Raw genomic sequence first — 21,112 nt, 5'->3', positions numbered from 1 at the left:
GGACTTCCCACGGAGCAGGACGTCGCGCAGCGCTCCAAGGCGACGTCGTCATCCTGTTTCAAGCTGAAAACCTCCAAATTTAAGCCTCTGTAGACCCAGGACGTCGTGAGAGAACAGAGAACTTTCAGAAGAGGTCGGAATCAGCAGTTTATCGGGACATTCCACTGTTAAAGGAGATTTTTTTTAATGAAAGACGTGCGGACGGATTGGCGCGTTAGCTCGCAGCCGGTGTGGTGCGCCCGCCACAGGAAACATACCTCCGTGTTGATAACCATTTGTAAAATCCAGGCGGCTTTTGGTGGCTTCCAGTTGAGTGAGTATCTGAGAAATTGTTTAACAGCAGGGCATGTTCCAACTTGTCCTTAAGGCTTCCAACGGAGGTGTTTTTCCTGTGGCGGGCGCGTTGCGCCGACTGTGAGCCGACACGCCAATCCGTCCGCACGTCTTTCATTAAAAAAAATATTTAACAGTGGAATGTCTGGATAAACTGCTGATCCCGACTTATTCTGAAAGTTCTTTGTTCTCTCACGACGTCTTGGATCAACAGAGGCTTAAATTGGGAGGTTGCGACGTCCCGCTCCATAGGAAGTCCTTACAGCGATAGAAACAATCCAAAATCTCTCATCAGCCGTTAAAATTTTCACCGAAAACCAGCTGAATTTCTCAAATGGTGTCCACTTGGATGTGCCTCACAGTTTTTGAAAAAATTTTGATCAAGCACAGCGCCAGGCTCTCAGCAACTTCTCAGACAAAGGAATTCCGACGAGGGGGCTGGACCACTCCTTCCACAAGGCATGCTCACAGGCGAATGACGTCACCGACAGGCGTGAAAAAACTCTTGCATGCCCACGAGGGTTCAAGCTCGGCTGATGTAATCACACGTGATTCAAATCCATATGTTTTTTTTTTTTTAAATAATAAGGTCGGATACTTTTCTCACAGACCTCGTAAGAGGTTTTTGGTTAAGAATCACATTATTCCCTCTGATCGGTTTGGGTGTAGAGAGTCAGACTTCAACATGCTGCTGCAGTGCTCTGATCGCTTCCTCCGTCTTTCATGATGAAATAATGCTGAATTTATGTGGAAATGATTGTTGTAGAAAAGCTTCAGATATCTGTTGCTGAGACAGATGACTGGAGGCAGTTTGAAGCAGAAACGAGGTGATAATCGTGAATTGCTGCAACGCTCTGAAATGACGCATGCGCAGTGAAGGCAGGGCGGACCGATTTTTTGAGGGGACCATTAGGACGGTGACACCGGCACAGAGAAGGGTGCCTACTGATAAACACGACACAGTAAAGTCTAAGCAGCCCTTACAGCAGATCTTTCTACCATTTGTCCGTGTAGCCACTCTGCTAGCCCCTCTGCAGTGGAATCAGGAATCTGGCATCGCAGGTTGTCCTTCTCCTCGCTGTCCATCAGTTCCAGTGCTGCACGCAAGTCCTCAAGCAGGTGTAGCACTCGAAGGCCACCCAGGAAGGGCGAAGAGGGCGACTGGCAGTCAAACAGCCCATTGGAGTAATCCATGGCCTTGGAGCCTAGTGAGACACAGAGCCATGTTGACGCAAAAAAAACCCACTGTTTATATTCTATAAATCATTAAATAACACAAGAGACTCCAAAAACTAAATTAGGCCAGAAAGTATCCAAGCTTGTTTAAGCTTTCTTCAATTTTGAATACATTTTCTGTGACTTAAACACTTTGGAATAAACAGTATAGACAAATAGAGACAATAAAAAAATTAATCTACTTCTATGATTGCAGCTGTGAAAGTTCTAATTTCTTCACATGAGATGTAAGTTGTGTGCGTGTGTTGACTGGACACGAGAACACAGCATTCCCATTGTGAGCTAAATTCTTCTCCTCACCATCAATGTCACCGTAATAAGCATCCCCATGAGTAACGGAGAAAGTGGAATAAATATTCAGTCATGGCTTCCCAACAGTAACCATAGAGCGTGGCTGAATGGCAGCTGTAGTTGTGCAGAAACAGGAGGGATGGGGTCATGTCATGTGACCAGCCTCTTTCCTCTCATTGGAAAGGTCAGCGCTAGAATTACACAGATCTGTGGAAAAAGGGGACTTTGAATATGAAGCCTTCTCCACAGAGCAAGAGTTTGTATTCCAAACTCACAGGCTTGAATAACCATCAGCTTCTGTCACAACGCAGACAGTGGAAAGTTTCATTTCTCATGGTGGAGGAATGCAGTGCAACCAGGGAAAAAAAAAAGGGTCATGTGATCTAAAAACAAGTTCAGCATTATTTCTAATTTATTAAGGAGCCTTCTTCTATACTGCAGGTAGAAGTGGAATAACAGGGAAAGCTTGAATGTTTTCCAGATGTGGCGATACTCTGCGAGTGCTACAGTCACATCTGGAAGTGTCCAAGTGTGCACTGTGGTTACCTGCTATGATACCATCCATTTGCTCCAAGGCCGCTGCCAACATCTCGCTGGCATCAGACATCATCCTCTCTGAATGTCAATCTGAAAAGGAAAAGTGCAGCGTGAAAAAGCACAGAAAGGAGTCTACCCCTCCAGATGGAATAATAAAGTCACCTCATCATCAACAGGAGTCATCAGGGGGTGACACGTCCTCCCTGTCCCCACAAATCAGTAATACAAAGTGTCGGGGGATCACCCAATTACATGCTTATGCTAAATATGAATGACACTGGTCAACTGGTTCTTGAGAGATCACGCTAACAAGCGAAGACTGACGGAGGGACATGCTAATCGTTATATATTGAGGGGGGTAAAAAAAAAAAAAAAAAAAAAAAAAATCACCTTTGCCATATATTTCCATTCTGTGCTGAATCTGTGATTCATCTGTCCATTAAATGTTAACCTGTAAAACAGCGCATTTGTAAGCTCTCTGGAGAAAAAAAATTAGCAGCCAGCTTTCTACACTTAAATGATACCATAAAGTTGTAGAATGTCTTGAATAGCAAAAAAATAGTAAGAGCAAATCCCTTTATAGGGTCCCGTACCTGATATTTTCCATGGGAGCCCAATAAGTACCATTTAAAAACACACCTTCCAGCCTGCTATGGGTTTTAGTTCATATTGGGCTCCATTAAAAAAAATTATCTGGTTCATACTTTAATTATTTAACTTGGATTTATTGAATCCATATTAAATAACGTTTTAAGGAAAGAAAGTTGTGAACTAAAAACACAAATTTATCTGAACAGCAAAATGTTCAAAATGACAGCAGCAAAGGATAGTTTTTTTCTCATTTCATTTAAGGACTCTAGTGGCCTTGGGCGGTTTCATTACGTTAGTGTTGTGTGATGTTAAAGTGTGCATCACTAGGAAATAAAACATCAGATGAGCTGACTATTCTATATAAATAAAGAATTACAAAAATATTGATAAATGGTAAATGGACTGCACTTATATAGCACTTTTCCATCTGCATCAGACACTCAAAGCACTTTACAATAATGCCTCACATTCACCTCAATGTGAAAGTCTGAAATTGTATGATGATGGCAAGAGATGGATGGCCTTTGTCCTAGACAGGTCAATTGTGTCCTAACTAAGAGATGGTGAGAAGAAGATCAGAAGACATTATATCAGGGACAATGGAACTTGCGTGTATGACAGGGTGAACTAAGATAACTGTCGTTTAATCAATTGCCATGGGTTTGGAACCACAAACCCTGCATGAATGTGTATATTTATAGATGTATGTGGACACCACATAATTGTATCATCACTAATTGTGTTAGTCTTTCAAATGTCCACTGCAGTCAATTACCCGTGAGAGCATCAAACTGAAAAACAAAGTGATTTACACAATGTTACTGCCCAGACCCAAAGCAGTCATGTGTGCTCTGGGAAAGGTTCATAGCTGGAATAATGACACTATTTTGCCAGGGGTCTCCAACTTCGTAGTACTGGCATGTGCAGCATTTGAAACATCCATAACAAACATCCCCGTGAATGCTGCACTCCAACATTGGTGAAATGTCTTCACTGATCACTTAGCAAGTCAACTAAGAGCTCATGGGTTAAATTAAAACAAAACAAACAAAAGTTTCATATGGTACATTGTTCATGTTCAAACACAGAGCAGAACTAATGGTGCATGAACAGTGGTGGGGGGGACCGCCGGCTTTCTTCATGTCCTCCCTCTGGAGGGTCACAGTGTCACACCCAGCAGAGTTAGAAAAACTGGCATTAAGAGCATAAATAAAGCAGCATCTTCATTAAGAGCTGGGCGGAGGGCTGCCTGTTAACACGAGGACCTTTGACTGATCCAACACTCGCAAACAATAGGGAGGGCACAATAAAACAATCCTCCAAATGCATTTGTACAGTCATACAAACAACCACTTAGGTACACAAAGAAAATGAGCGAGAGGACAGATTAGACCCTTGGGTTTTTAGCCAAGGATCAAATCATTTTTCCTATCAGCAAAAAAAAAAGTTCTACACACAGGCAATGGAGCTGAAATTTATCCATGTCATTGTATGCTTCATGTCCCTTTACTAAGGTGTAGTAAGTTGCGTTGCATTTTGTGTATGTTGTCGTCATTTTTGACATTCATGAGACTCAAGTGAATGGTGATAAAAGGTGACAGCAGGTCATATCACTGCAATGCTCTGGCACACAGCAGGTACATTTTAGTTGAAAAAAAATGCACACTTCAACTGGCACATGGTGCGTGCTGGCCCGTTTGGATTGTAATTAAAGTGCACCCTAGCCAGCCGCTACTACGTAGTAAGTAAAGTGTGATGCTGCTACCTGACCTGACTATCAGTTGAACTGTGAAAATAAGGGCTCCAGTGAGTGGGTCATGATCTAATATATAAGACTGATTGTGTGTGTGTGTTCGCACACGTACGCTTTCAATCTAAGGCCCCCAGTGACCTCCAGTGACCTTGGTGCCTCCAGTCACCATATCAAGTTTGGTGTTGAATGATTAGTTACTGTGGCTGTGCATAGAGAACGCACAGGCACGGTCAGCTTTGTACATTCGATTAATATAGCTTTTTGAGCAGGGCACCACTCGGAACAAGTCAGGGAAAGTCCTTTTTTTCCTGGACTTCCAGCCACCTTGGGGCTCCACCCATGCTCAGCTCAGTTAGCTCAAGGCAGCATGGGGAAGTGTGACACATGCGCCTTCCTCAACTCCTGATATTTCAGAGTGACTCTTTCAGTGCTTGGAACCCAGTATGCGTTGAGCATGGCTGAAGCCAAACTGAGCAGAATACAAGGCAGCAGAGCCGGTCTACTGGTAACATGCTCCATTCACACGAACGCACAACTGCTTTTTACCCACTCATGTGAACATACCATCTGCTTCAACTTCACTACAACTCTCCACTGACATTTACACAATTATTACTTTAAAAACACGTCACTGTGAAAATAAGTCTATATTTCACAATTATGTAAACTTTGCAATTAATCCGCAGTTCATATGCTTAGTGAACTATGGGGGTCAGTTCATATAGATCAACTATCGTGATAATATTTGTAATTTTGCCTCTGTACACCACCACAATGCCAGCCAGTTTCCTTTAGACAAGTCAGGGGACAAATACACAAACATTTCCATTAAATACATCCTGGACTTCAAACAGAACACTTAAAAAAAAAAAAAAAAAAAAACTTTTCAACAATTTCAAAATAAGAATCTTTTTTTTAATTGCATTTTTCATTTGTAATGCAGAGTGAGGAGGCCACAGATGCAGATACTTCTCGCTATTGTGTTTTCTTCTGCAGTTATTTCCAAGTTATGATGGAAAACGAGTCCTCATTCTCACCAGGGCAGCAACCAGAGTTATTTGGTCAGCTGCTTTCATCATGTGGGAAAATTAAAGCAGGTTTCAAAATATTTTCCTCCATGTGCCCAGTGGAAAAACCACCACCACCACGAGAAGAAGACCACAGTGTACCATCTACCAAAAAGTCTCTCAAAACTATTTCCCAGGATATTCCCAAAATCTTCATTAGGCCTGTAACTAATGATTATTGTCATTATCCATTAAACTGTCAATTAGTTTCATACACACGCACGCACACACACACACACACACACACACACACACACACACACACACACACACACACACACACACACACACACACACACACACACACACACACAGCCCTCCAAATGTATTGGAACACTTGGCATTTCATGCATTTTAATTTGTTTGCCATTTCAAGTACAAAAAATAAAAATTTCTAAAATTATCTTCCTTAAATTAAAACTGAAAGTAAATCTCTACAATCTGTGATTTTAGAAATTGTGCATGGCGCAGATTCTGCATTTTGGATCAGCAGTTATACAGCTCCATGATGAAGTGGTATGGAGGAGGATTTTCTTTCACCAAACATCAAATCTAGGCTTGTATCTCAGATGTACTTTCTGGCAAATTGTAGGTGAACTTTCAGGTCTTGTTTTTAAGAAAATCCTGCTCTATACCAGTTCATCATGAAGCTGTATAACTAGTGTGGGAGAGACAGGATAGAAGCTGCTGTAGTCCAACTTCCACGTGTGATATCAAAGCTGTATCGTCTGCAAAGAGCAGCTTGTGGATAAATACCTTTTGGATTTGTGTCTTGGTGTTAAGTTGTGCAATGTTGAACAACGTGCCATCAGCTCTGTTATGCACGTAGACTCCCTCACTGCAATTCTTGAAAGCATACTTAAGGAGCATGGAGAGGAAGATGCCAATAAGTGTTGGTGCAAGAACACTGCCTTGTTTAACTCCACTGCTGAAATCAAATCTGGTATTTTAACTTTGACAGTACATCCAAACTGTCCACATGTAATTCATTTTTCAGCTTCATCAAACTAGACCAAGTAGAGTCTCTCATTATAAATGGCTTTCTGCTTGTTGTTGGGTCAGTGACAAGCAAACCACCCATAAACAATGATCTCTCCAGAGTCTGAAGAGAAAAGCCCGCAGTCGGAGGAGGTCCAGCTTTGCAGCCGTCTGAAGTAGCGCCACTAATGATGACTGATAACGCCACAGGGTGGGAGTGAGCGCCGCATAGATTCCTCAGCAGGTCAGTCCTTCCTAAAACCAAAACATTGATGCCTGGTACTGACATCGCCACCAACCTCAGTAACCTCACCGCCTTAACCTTCCACCCCATATCCTGAGAACACATTCAGCAAAAACATTTCTAGCTCAACAGACAAAACGGTTATCAACTAACAGCTGTGCTGTAGTAAGTACATTTTTAAGTGTTTAGGTTTTTAAGATACTTAATTAAGCTTGTACACAATTCTTGCACAGATATAGTTGACCTCACATGATCACAATTAACTGTATTGGATTAATATAGAAGAAAAAAAAAATCAAGGTTAAAGACCCAAAACACAAATCTCTGCATTCTTTTTCGCTAATTTTAGTCGCAAAGTTCTGACTGGACATAGTGATTTGTATCACCACCACTTTGATGCTTCTTTCAGCATTTCACAGCCATGTTGACTTCTGAAGGGATGCACCTAACAAATATCTTTGTAATCCATTAATCTACAGATTATTATTTTAGTAGCAGAAGAAGTATTGTCATTGCACATAAAGACAATGAAATTTGTCCACTGCATTTAACCATCTTATTTATTTTTAGACACAATCCAACCACTAGGGGCAGTGTGCAGTCACAGTCTGGCACCCGGGGACCAACTCCAGATGTAGAGACGCTGCCTTGATTAGGGGAAGAGAAAGGAGCAGACCCTAAATAAGCAGGTTTTTGATTGTGGGAGGAAACCCACACAGACACGACGAGAACATGCAAACTCCACACTCCACTTGGATTTATCCCACGACCTTCTTGCTGTGAGGCATCAGTGCTAACCACTAAACCACCAAGTCACATATTTTATTAACCTATTAATTATCCTTTGTTTTATTTGCTAGTAAACCATTACCATAAATTCTACTAATAATGTCCAGCACTGTAAGTATTTTTCCATCAAGTTTATTTTTTAAAGTATAAAAAGTATTTTTAAAAAATCCAAACAAATAAAGGCTATAAAGTGCCAAAAAAAGGGCATTCTTGAAGAAAAGTGTTGTGTGGGCCGCTGAAGAGGAGGTACTGCTGGCCCACCACCACCAGAGGGCGCCCTGTCTGGAGTGCGGGCTCCAGGTACCAGAGGGCGCTGCCGCCTCACAGGAGCAGCCGGGGTGACAGCTGTCACTTATCGCCTACAACAGCTGTCACCAATCATCTGATCAGCAGTGGTATATCAGCAGGACGACATCTCCACCTCTTTGCCGAGATATCGCTCTACAGAGGAGGTAACGTACTCAGCCGACTTTGTTGTCTTCCTGACAGGAATACCTGTTACTTTGTGTGTTGGATAGCAGATATTTTGTTTCCTTTTTTCCGACGAGAGGTGGAGGTGGTTTTCCACCATACGTGTTGCTTGGTGCAGACGCACCCACATCTAACTGTTTTTGTTCCTCGCCAGCAGTACCAGATCCGACAAGCGGAGGCAGTGGCCACCTGGGAGTTCGGGACTTGGCGGCTCCAGTATTCCCGGGGTTCGGTGGCGGAGGAAATCGTGTGGTTCCGGTTCTGCTTTGGACAGACGTCTCTTATCTTCGAGCCTGCCCACGCGACACATTTTTGTGAATTGACTTCATTGACTATTATTGTAATCTGCTGTGTTTGTTGTGCTTATTCACAACAGTAAAGTGTTGTTATTTGACTTCCTCCATTGTCCGTTCATTTGCGCCCCCTGTTGTGGGTCCGTGTCACTACACTTTCCCAACAGGATATCTCGGCCAGCGTCATGGACTCCAAGGGGCGTCACCCGGCTGTTGAACGACCAATGGGAGAGCAGGGAGCGCAGGCGTCTGCAGGAGACGTGATTGGTGAGCTGCAGCCCATTCTCACCGCCTTTACGGCTCGGTTGGATCAAATGACTGAGCAAAACATCCTCCTGAACCGCAGAGTGGAGGCTCTCTCCGCACAGATGGCGGCGAGCGCTCAGGGCGCTACTGCAGCTCATCCTCCTGCCGACCCTGTGCAGGATATAAACGTTCCAGTGGTGGTTCAACAACCCCTCCCACCATCCCCTGAAGCATACATAAGCCCTCCTGAGCCGTACGGAGGTTCTGTGGAGACGTGCGCGGATTTTCTTATGCAGTGTTCGCTCGTCTTCGCACAACGTCCCGTCATGTACGCGTCAGATGCTAGTAAAATAGCTTATGTGATTGCTCTGCTTCGGGGTAAAGCACGCGCCTGGGCTACGGCGCTCTGGGAACAGAACTCACGGTTGTTATCAGCATACACTGGGTTTGTGGGGGAGTTCAGAACAGTGTTTGATCACCCTAACAGAGGAGAGACCGCTTCAACCGTGCTGCTGTCAATGAGACAGGGACGCGAGAGCGCAGCCGCTTATGCAGTCAACTTCCGCATCGCGGCTGCGAGGTCCGGCTGGAATAACGTTGCGCTCCGCGCCGCCTACATAAACGGACTGTCGTTGGTTCTGAAGGAGCAGCTGGTAGCTAAGGAGGAACCGCGGGATTTAGATGGGCTTATCGATCTCGTTATACGATTAGACAGTCGGTTGGAGGAACGCCGTCGGGAGCGAGGCGAAGGACGTGACCGGATACGCGCCGCCCCTCTCCCTTCCGGGTTCGAAAAGGGGCCGCCCTCCCCACGCTCCACAGCCGCAGCGCTTTGTGGGGCAACAGCTCCGCCTGCTGACTTTGTTAGGGAAACGCACAGGGCCAAAATGGGGAGGCTGATCCGTGGAGAGTGTTTTCTCTGCAGCTCAACTGAGCACACACAGAGAAACTCCCCCAAATGGCCAAAACGACAACACTCGCCCTTAGAGACTGGGCTAAGGGGGGGTCAAAACATTCAAGTGAGACACACACAAATTGCCACACGACTCCCACAGAATCCTGAGCGGGGATTTAACCCTTCAAGCCCGGGCACTGGTGGACACGGGGTCAGAAGGGAATCTGCTAGACAGCAGATGGGCAAGGGAGGTAGGGCTCCCTCTGGTGGCGCTTCCTTCGCCGTTGCAGGTGCGGGCACTAGATGGCACCCTCCTCCCTTTACTCACACACAAGACACCACCAGTAACTCTGGTGGTGTCTGGAAACCACCGGGAGGAGATTGAGTTTTTTGTAACTCCTTCTACCTCCCGCGTGATTTTGGGCTTCCCATGGATGTTGAAGCACAATCCCCAGATTGATTGGCCGTCTGGGGTGGTGGTTCAGTGGAGCGAAACCTGCCATCGGGTGTGTTTAGGATCCTCGGTTCCTCCCGGTTCACAGGCTAAGGAGGAGGTCAAAGTCCCTCCCAATCTGACGGCAGTGCCGGTTGAGTACCACGATCTTGCTGACGTCTTCAGTAAGGATCTGGCACTCACCCTTCCCCCGCACCGTCCGTACGATTGTGCCATTGATTTGGTTCCAGGCGCTGAGTTCCCGTCCAGCAGGCTGTACAACCTCTCACGACCTGAGCGCGAATCAATGGAGACCTACATCCGGGACTCATTAGCTGCCAGGCTGATCCGGAACTCCACCTCCCCGATGGGGGCAGGTTTCTTTTTTGTGGGCAAGAAAGATGGCGGACTTCATCCATGTATTGATTACAGGGGGCTGAATGAGATTACGGTTCGCAACCGATACCCGTTGCCATGGTTAGATTCCGTGTTCACCCCCCTGCATGGAGCCAAAATCTTTACTAAGCTGGATCTTAGAAATGCGTATCACCTGGTTCGGATCCGGAAGGGAGACGAATGGAAGACGGCATTTAACACCCCATTAGGTCACTTTGAGTACCTGGTCATGCCGTTCGGCCTCACCAACGCCCCCGCGACGTTCCAAGCCTTGGTTAACGACGTCTTGCGGGACTTCCTGCACCGATTCGTCTTCGTATATCTGGACGATATTCTCATCTTTTCTCCGTATCCTGAGACCCATGTCCAGCATGTATGTCAGGTCCTGCAGCGGTTGTTAGAGAACCGACTGTTTGTGAAGGGCGAGAAGTGCGAGTTTCACCGCACGTCTTTGTCCTTCCTGGGGTTTATCATCTTCTCTAACTCCGTCGCCCCTGATCCGGCCAAGGTTGCGGCGGTGAGAGATTGGCCCCAACCAACAAGCCGTAGGAAGCTGCAACAGTTCCTCGGCTTCGCTAATTTCTATAGGAGGTTCATTAAGGGCTACAGTCAGTTAGTTAGCCCCCTGACAGCCCTGACCTCTCCAAAAGTCCCCTTCACCTGGTCGGATCGGTGCGAAGCCGCGTTCAAGGAGTTGAAACGACGGTTCTCTACTGCGCCAGTTTTGGTGCAGCCCGACCCTAGCCGCCAGTTCATGGTTGAGGTGGACGCCTCTGATTCAGGGATAGGAGCCGTGCTGTCCCAGAGCGGAAAGACCGATAAGGTACTTCACCCGTGTGCCTTCTTTTCACGCAGGTTGACCCCGGCTGAACGGAACTATGACGTCGGCAATCGAGAACTCCTTGCGGTGAAAGAGGCTCTTGAAGAGTGGAGACATCTGTTGGAGGGAACGTCCGTGCCATTCACGGTTTTCACTGACCACCGGAACCTGGAGTATATCAGGACCGCCAAGCGGCTGAACCCCAGGCAAGCCTGCTGGTCACTGTTCTTCGGCCGTTTTGACTTCCGGATCACCTACCGTCCCGGGACCAAAAACCAGAGATCGGATGCCTTGTCCCGGGTGCATGAAGACGAAGTCAAAACGGAGTTGTCGGATCCACCGGAACATATCATCCCGGAGTCCGCTATCGTGGCCATCCTCACCTGGGACGTAGAGAAAACCGTCCGGGAGGCCCTGGCACGGAGCCCGGATCCCGGAACTGGGCCGAAGAACAAACTTTACGTCCCACCAGAGGCCAGGGCTGCAGTCCTGGACTTCTGTCACGGCTCCACGTACTCCTGTCATCCAGGGGCGCGTAGGACCGTGGCAGTTGTCCGGCAGCGCTTCTGGTGGGCGTCCCTGGAGGCCGACGTCCGGGATTATATCCAGGCCTGCACCACCTGCGCCAGGGGCAAGGCTGACCACCGCAGGGCATCGGGACTGCTCCAGCCGCTGCCTGTGCCTCATCGCCCCTGGTCCCACATCGGCCTGGATTTTGTCACGGGCCTCCCGCCGTCCCAGGGCAACACCACCATCCTCACGATAGTGGACCGATTCTCCAAGGCGGCCCACTTCGTGGCCCTCCCGAAGCTCCCGACTGCCCAGGAGACAGCGGACCTCCTGGTCCACCACGTCGTCCGGCTGCATGGGATTCCAACAGACATCGTCTCCGATCGCGGTCCCCAGTTCTCCTCGCAAGTCTGGAGGAGCTTCTGCCGGGAACTGGGGGCCACGGTGAGTCTCTCGTCCGGGTATCATCCTCAGACCAACGGGCAAGCAGAACGGGTGAATCAGGAGGTGGAACAGGCCCTGCGCTGCGTGACGGCCGCGCACCCGGCGGCCTGGAGTACCCATTTGGCCTGGATCGAGTATGCCCATAACAGCCAGGTGTCTTCAGCCACCGGCCTCTCCCCTTTTGAGGTGTGTCTGGGGTATCAGCCCTCGTTGTTTCCGGTGGTTGAGGGAGAGGTCGGTGTGCCCTCGGTCCAGGCCCACCTGCGGAAGTGCCGTCGGGTGTGGCGCGCCGCCCGTTCTGCTTTGCTAAAGGCCCGGACGAGGGCAAAAGCCCATGCAGACCGTCGGCGGACCCCGGCCCCTGCGTATCGGCCAGGGCAGGAGGTGTGGTTGTCCACAAAGGACATTCCCCTAAGAGTGGACTCCCCCAAACTACAGGACCGTTACATCGGCCCCTTCAAAATCCTTAAGGTCATCAGTCCAGCCGCAGTGAGGCTTCAGCTTCCGGCCTCACTGCGGATCCATCCTGTTTTCCATGTGTCCCGGATAAAGCCGCATCACACCTCACCCCTCTGTGCTCCGGGTCCGGCGCCGCCTCCTGCCCGGATCATCGATGGCGAGCCGGCTTGGACTGTGCGCCGGCTCTTGGATGTCCGTAGGATGGGCCGGGGCTTCCAGTATTTGGTGGACTGGGAGGGGTACGGCCCCGAAGAACGCTCCTGGGTGAGGAGGAGCTTCATCCTGGACCCGGCCCTCCTGGCCGATTTCTACCGCCGCCACCCGGACAAGCCTGGTCGGGCGCCAGGAGGCGCCCGTTGAGGGGGGGGTCCTGTTGTGTGGGCCGCTGAAGAGGAGGTACTGCTGGCCCACCACCACCAGAGGGCGCCCTGTCTGGAGTGCGGGCTCCAGGCACCAGAGGGCGCTGCCGCCTCACAGGAGCAGCTGGGGTGACAGCTGTCACTTATCGCCTACAACAGCTGTCACCAATCATCTGATCAGCAATGGTATATCAGCAGGACGACATCTCCACCTCTTTGCCGAGATATCGCTCTACCGAGGAGGTAACGTACTCAGCCGACTTTGTTGTCTTCCTGACAGGAATACCTGTTACTTTGTGTGTTGGATAGCAGATATTTTGTTTCCTTTTTTCCGACGAGAGGTGGAGGTGGTTTTCCACCATATGTGTTGCTGGGTGCAGACGCACCCACATCTAACTGTTTTTGTTCCTCGCCAGCAGTACCAGATCCGACAAGCGGAGGCAGTGGCCACCTGGGAGTTCGGGACTTGGCGGCTCCAGTATTCCCGGGGTTCGGTGGCGGAGGAAATCGTGTGGTTCCGGTTCTGATTTGGACAGACGTCTCTTATCTTCGAGCCTGCCCACGCGACACATTTTTGTGAATTGACTTCATTGACTATTATTGTAATCTGCTGTGTTTGTTGTGCTTATTCACAACAGTAAAGTGTTGTTATTTGACTTCCTCCATTGTCCGTTCATTTGTGCCCCCTGTTGTGGGTCCGTGTCACTACACTTTCCCAACAGAAAAGTATGGAATTAAAATCTCAGCTTTCCACTTCCTGAGACACACACACAAAAAAAAATCCCTAATCAGGCTGCAACTCATTATTTTCATTAACAATTAATCTGTTGATTACTTCTGCAATGCTGCAAGTCCAATAACCTGATGTGGAGGATTAAAAACCCCCTTTGATTGCTTGACCCGATGCACAGCCGCCATCGTGATTCAACAACCGAGTTCCAGCTGTCATGGCTTTTCAAGGCTAAACTGGCAAAGACCAGTAATCACAGGAGCAGCAGTCGTTCAACTACCTGAACATTATTAGTAATAGCAGCTGTTAGAAGTAGTCACAGCTTCAACCTGAAGCATTTAGTACTTCCACCCACTCAATCATTGTTTTTAAATAAGTAGAGTTTCACGTGCTCATATCTTTCTTGTACAGTCAAAACTATAAAATGTTGATGAAGGCATCCCACAAGGATCACTACCATGAATTTTTCCATTTTTATGTGCAAATAGCATTCAACTGAAAAAGGATTCCACTTGGATTTATCACAGACATAAAATTGGAACATAAGCTTTAACCCCTTCAGAATTAAAGGACTGACATTAGATCACAAGTAAGTGTTGCTTTACTTGTAGTGGCATTAACAATAGCAGCTAGTGAATAATCCTGCTTAACAGCTGAGTACACATACAACCCCTGGCAATAATTATGGACTCACCGGCCTTGGAGGATGTTCAGTTGTTTAATTTTGCAAAAAAAAAAGCAGATCACAGACATGACACAAAACTAAAGTCATTTCAAATGGCAACTTTCTGGCTTTAAGAAACACTGTAAGAAATCAGGAAAAAAAAAAAATTGTGTCAGTCAGTAACGGTTACTTTTTAGACCAAGCAGAGGGAAAAAAATATGGACTCACTCAATTCTGAGGAATAAATTATGGAATCACCCTGTAAATTTTCATCCCCAAAACTAACACCTGCATCAAATCAGATCTGCTCATTAGTCTGCATCTAAAAAGGAGTGATCACACCTTGGAGAGCTGTTGCACCAAGTGGACTGACATGAATCATGGCTCCAACACGAGAGATGTCAATTGAAACAAAGGAGAGGATTATCAAACTCTTAAAAGAGGGTAAATCATCACGCAATGTTGCAAAAGATGTTGGTTGTTCACAGTCAGCTGTGTCTAAACTCTGGACCAAATACAAACAACATAGGAAGGTTGTTAAAGGCAAACATACTGGTAGACCAAGGAAGACAAAGCGTCAAGACAGAAAACTTAAAGCAATATGTCTCAAAAATCAAAAATGCACAACAAAACAAATGAGGAACGAATGGGAGGAAACTGGAGTCAACGTCTGTGACCGAACTGTAAGAAACCGCCTAAAGGAAATGAGATTTACATACAGAAAAGCTAAACGAAAGCCATCATTAACACCTAAACAGAAAAAAACAAGGTTACAATGGGCTAAGGAAAAGCAATCAATCAATCAATCAATCAATCAATTTTTTTTATATAGCGCCAAATCACAACAAACAGTTGCCCCAAGGCGCTTTATATTGTAAGGCAAGGCCATACAATAATTATGTAAAACCCCAACGGTCAAAACGACCCCCTGTGAGCAAGCACTTGGCTACAGTGGGAAGGAAAAACTCCCTTTTAACAGGAAGAAACCTCCAGCAGAACCAGGCTCAGGGAGGGGCAGTCTTCTGCTGGGACTGGTTGGGGCTGAGGGAGAGAACCAGGAAAAAGACATGCTGTGGAGGGGAGCAGAGATCGATCACTAATGATTAAATGCAGAGTGGTGCATACAGAGCAAAAAGAGAAAGAAACAGTGCATCATGGGAACCCCCCAGCAGTCTACGTCTATAGCAGCATAACTAAGGGATGGTTCAGGGTCACCTGATCCAGCCCTAACTATAAGCTTTAGCAAAAAGGAAAGTTTTAAGCCTAATCTTAAAAGTAGAGAGGGTGTCTGTCTCCCTGATCTGAATTGGGAGCTGGTTCCACAGGAGAGGAGCCTGAAAGCTGAAGGCTCTGCCTCCCATTCTACTCTTACAAACCCTAGGAACTACAAGTAAGCCTGCAGTCTGAGAGCGAAGCGCTCTATTGGGGTGATATGGTACTATGAGGTCCCTAAGATAAGATGGGACCTGATTATTCAAAACCTTATAAGTAAGAAGAAGAATTTTAAATTCTATTCTAGAATTAACAGGAAGCCAATGAAGAGAGGCCAATATGGGTGAGATATGCTCTCTCCTTCTAGTCCCCGTCAGTACTCTAGCTGCAGCATTTTGAATTAACTGAAGGCTTTTTAGGGAACTTTTAGGACAACCTGATAATAATGAATTACAATAGTCCAGCCTAGAGGAAATAAATGCATGAATTAGTTTTTCAGCATCACTCTGAGACAAGACCTTTCTGATTTTAGAGATATTGCGTAAATGCAAAAAAGCAGTCCTACATATTTGTTTAATATGCACTTTGAATGACATATCCTGATCAAAAATGACTCCAAGATTTCTCACAGTATTACTAGAGGTCAGGGTAATGCCATCCAGAGTAAGGATCTGGTTAGACACCATGTTTCTAAGATTTGTGGGGCCAAGTACAATAACTTCAGTTTTATCTGAGTTTAAAAGCAGGAAATTAGAGGTCATCCATGTCTTTATGTCTGTAAGACAATCCTGCAGTTTAGCTAATTGGTGTGTGTCCTCTGGCTTCATGGATAGATAAACCTGGGTATCATCTGCGTAACAATGAAAATTTAAGCAATACCGTCTAATAATACTGCCTAAGGGAAGCATATATAAAGTGAATAAAATTGGTCCTAGCACAGAACCTTGTGGAACTCCATAATTAACTTTAGTCTGTGAAGAAGATTCCCCATTTACATGAACAAATTGTAATCTATTAGACAAATATGATTCAAACCACCGCAGCGCAGTGCCTTTAATACCTATGGCATGCTCTAATCTCTGTAATAAAATTTTATGGTCAACAGTATCAAAAGCAGCACTGAGGTCTAACAGAACAAGCACAGAGATGAGTCCACTGTCCGAGGCCATAAGAAGATCATTTGTAACCTTCACTAATGCTGTTTCTGTACTATGATGAATTCTAAAACCTGACTGAAACTCTTCAAATAGACCATTCCTCTGCAGATGATCAGTTAGCTGTTTTACAACAACCCTTTCAAGAATTTTTGAGAGAAAAGGAAGGTTGGAGATTGGCCTATAATTAGCTAAGATAGCTGGGTCAAGTGATGGCTTTTTAAGTAATGGTTTAATTACTGCCACCTTAAAAGCCTGTGGTACATAGCCAACTAACAAAGATAGATTGATCATATTTAAGATCGAAGCATTAAATAATGGTAGGGCTTCCTTGAGCAGCCTGGTAGGAATGGGGTCTAATAAACATGTTGATGGTTTGGATGAAGTAACTAATGAAAATAACTCAGACAGAACAATCGGAGAGAAAGAGTCTAACCAAATACCGGCATCACTGAAAGCAGCCAAAGATAACGATACGTCTTTGGGATGGTTATGAGTAATTTTTTCTCTAATAGTTAAAATTTTGTTAGCAAAGAAAGTCATGAAGTCATTACTAGTTAAAGTTAATGGAATACTCAGCTCAATAGAGCTCTGACTCTTTGTCAGCCTGGCTACAGTGCTGAAAAGAAACCTGGGGTTGTTCTTATTTTCTTCAATTAGTGATGAGTAGAAAGATGTCCTAGCTTTACGGAGGGCTTTTTTATAGAGCAACAGACTCTTTTTCCAGGCTAAGTGAAGATCTTCTAAATTAGTGAGACGCCATTTCCTCTCCAACTTACGGGTTATCTGCTTTAAGCTACGAGTTTGTGAGTTATACCACGGAGTCAGACACTTCTGATTTAAAGCTCTCTTTTTCAGAGGAGCTACAGCATCCAAAGTTGTCTTCAATGAGGATGTAAAACTATTGACGAGATACTCTATCTCCCTTACAAAGTTTAGGTAGCTACTCTGCACTGTGTTGTTATATGGCATTAGAGAACATAAAGAAGGAATCATATCCTTAAACCTAGTTACAGCGCTTTCTGAAAGACTTCTAGTGTAATGAAACTTATTCCCTACTGCTGGGTAGTCCATCAGAGTAAATGTAAATGTTATTAAGAAATGATCAGACAGAAGGGAGTTTTCAGGGAATACTGTTAAGTCTTCTATTTCCATACCATAAGTCAGAACAAGATCTAAGATATGATTAAAGTGGTGGGTGGACTCATTTACTTTTTGAGCAAAGCCAATAGAGTCTAATAATAGATTAAATGCAGTGTTGAGGCTGTCATTCTCAGCATCTGTGTGGATGTTAAAATCGCCCACTATAATTATCTTATCTGAGCTAAGCACTAAGTCAGACAAAAGGTCTGAAAATTCACAGAGAAACTCACAGTAACGACCAGGTGGACGATAGATAATAACAAATAAAACTGGTTTTTGGGACTTCCAATTTGGATGGACAAGACTAAGAGACAAGCTTTCAAATGAATTAAAGCTCTGTCTGGGTTTTTGATTAATTAATAAGCTGGAATGGAAGATTGCTGCTAATCCTCCGCCCCGGCCCGTGCTACGAGCATTCTGACAGTTAGTGTGACTCGGGGGTGTTGACTCATTTAAACTAACATATTCATCCTGCTGTAACCAGGTTTCTGTTAGGCAGAATAAATCAATATGTTGATCAATTATTATATCATTTACCAACAGGGACTTAGAAGAGAGAGACCTAATGTTTAATAGACCACATTTAACTGTTTTAGTCTGTGGTGCAGTTGAAGGTGCTATATTATTTTTTCTTTTTGAATTTTTATGCTTAAATAGATTTTTGCTGGTTATTGGTAGTCTGGGAGCAGGCACCGTCTCTACGGGGATGGGGTAATGAGGGGATGGCAGGGGGAGAGAAGCTGCAGAGAGGTGTGTAAGACTACAACTCTGCTTCCTGGTCCCAACCCTGGATAGTCACGGTTTGGAGGATTAAGAAAATTGGCCAGATTTCTAGAAATGAGAGCTGCTCCATCCAAAGTGGGATGGATGCCGTCTCTCCTAACAAGACCAGGTTTTCCCCAGAAGCTTTGCCAATTATCTATGAAGCCCACCTCATTTTTTGGACACCACTCAGACAGCCAGCAATTCAAGGAGAACATGCGGCTAAACATGTCACTCCCGGTCTGATTGGGGAGGGGCCCAGAGAAAACTACAGAGTCCGACATTGTTTTTGCAAAGTTACACACCGATTTAATGTTAATTTTAGTGACCTCCGATTGGCGTAACCGGGTGTCATTACTGCCGACGTGAATTACAATCTTACCAAATTTACGCTTAGCCTTAGCCAGCAGTTTCAAATTTCCTTCAATGTCGCCTGCTCTGGCCCCCGGAAGACAATTGACTATGGTTGCTGGTGTCGCTAACTTCACATTTCTCAAAACAGAGTCGCCAATAACCAGAGTTTGATCCTCGGCGGGTGTGTCGTCGAGTGGGGAAAAACGGTTAGAGATGTGAACGGGTTGGCGGTGTACATGGGGCTTCTGTTTAGGGCTACGCTTCCTCCTCACAGTCACCCAGTCAGCCTGCTTTCCCGGCTGCTCGGGATCTGCCAGGGGGGAACTAACGGCGGCTAAGCTACCTTGGTCCGCACCGACTACAGGGGCCTGGCTAACTGTAGAATTTTCCACGGTGCGGAGCCGGGTCTCCAATTCGCCCAGCCTGGCCTCCAAAGCTACGAATAAGCTACACTTATTACAAGTACCGTTACTGCTAAAGGAGGCCGAGGAATAACTAAACATTTCACACCCAGAGCAGAAAAGTGCGGGAGAGACAGGAGAAGCCGCCATGCTAAATCGGCTAAGAGCTAGTAGCTACGCTAAGCTAGCGGATTCCTAAAAACACGCAAAGTGAATAATGTGTAAATAATTTAGAGGTGATTCAGCAGAAGGAGTGCTTTAGTTAAGGCACGTAAAGATTACACTGGGAAACAAATCGTAATCTAGATAACTAGATCAATCTAACTGCGCAGATTAAACAGCTAACAGATACAGAAAAACACAGCTGTGCTCCGGAACAGGAAGTGATACAATACCGCAGTGAGAGCCAACCACCAGTAGAGGCAAACTACTTTCAAACAGATTAGTTACTGATGATCTCACATCATCCACAGTCCAATCATGGACTGTGGATGACTGGATGAAAGTCATATTCAGTGATGAATCTCGAATCTGCATTGGGCAGGGTGATGATGCTGGAACTTTTGTTTGGTGCCGTTCCAATGAGATTTCTAAAGATGACTGCCTGAAGAGAACATGTAAATTTCCACAGTCACTGATGATATGGGGCTGCATGTCAGGTAAAGGCACTGGGGAGATGGCTGTCATTACATCATCAATAAATGCACAAGTTTACGTTGATATTTTGGACACTTTTCTTATCCCATCAATTGAAAGGATGTTTGGGGATGATGAAATCATTTTTCAAGATGATAATGCATCTTGCCATAGAGCAAAAACTGTGAAAACATTCCTTGCAAAAAGACACATAGGGTCAATGTCATGGCCTGCAAATAGTCCGGATCTTAATCCAATTGAAAATCTTTGGTGGAAGTTGAAGAAAATGGTCCATGACAAGGCTCCAACTTGCAAACCTGATCTGGCAACAGCAATCAGAGAAAGTTGGAGCCAGATTGATGAAGAGTACTGTTTGTCACTCATTAAGTCCATGCCTCAGAGACTGCAAGCTGTTATAAAAGCCAGAGGTGGTGCAACAAAATACTAGTGATGTGTTGGAGCGTTCTTTTGTTTTTCATGATTCCATCATTTTTTCCTCAGAATTGAGTGATTCCATATTTTTTTCCCCTCTACTTGGTCTAAAAAAGTAACCGTTACTGACTGCCACAATTTTTTTTCCTGATTTCTTACAGCGTTTCTTAAAGCCAGAAAGTTGCCATTTGAAATGACTTTAGTTTTGTGTCATGTCTGTGATCTGCTTTTTTTCTACAAAATTAAACAACTGAGTGAACATCCTCCGAGGCCGGTGATTCCATAATTTTTGCCAGGGGTTGTAGTTACTATCCCAACCACTTGAGGCCCCCTGACACTTGCACGACTTTGTTTCATGCACGCGTATGCAGTGTGTCGTACTGATGAGTAAACTCGCTGTGAACCAGTGTAGACTGAATGCGAGATGTGTGCCGCCGTGTGCAAGTGCACAAAGAGAATTTTGAAATGTTGAAAAAAGA

General features: G+C 45.6%; 1 protein-coding gene across 3 annotated transcripts in view; it reads right to left on the bottom strand.

Moving 5' to 3' along the window:
- The window catches only part of ppfibp1a (PPFIA binding protein 1a), an 82,909-nt gene that overhangs the window by 44,522 nt on the left and 17,275 nt on the right, over window positions 1-21,112 (bottom strand). For 2 of the 3 annotated variants that reach the window (XM_034163153.1, XM_034163152.1), the window contains 2 exons: window positions 2,407-2,487; window positions 1,318-1,538 (listed from right to left, as the gene is read on the bottom strand). In XM_034163153.1, the coding sequence (XP_034019044.1) occupies window positions 1,318-1,538; window positions 2,407-2,470 (285 nt within the window). In that variant the 5' untranslated portion in view covers window positions 2,471-2,487. The remainder of the gene's footprint in view (window positions 1-1,317; window positions 1,539-2,406; window positions 2,488-21,112) is intronic. The other variant, XM_034163154.1, reaches the window with a different exon arrangement.

The sequence above is a fragment of the Thalassophryne amazonica genome, chromosome 22 (assembly GCF_902500255.1).
Source record: "Thalassophryne amazonica chromosome 22, fThaAma1.1, whole genome shotgun sequence".
Classification (NCBI taxonomy): domain Eukaryota; kingdom Metazoa; phylum Chordata; class Actinopteri; order Batrachoidiformes; family Batrachoididae; genus Thalassophryne; species Thalassophryne amazonica.
Note: the sequence above shows the minus strand (reverse complement) of the source record. Positions and strands in the feature narration are given on the sequence as shown.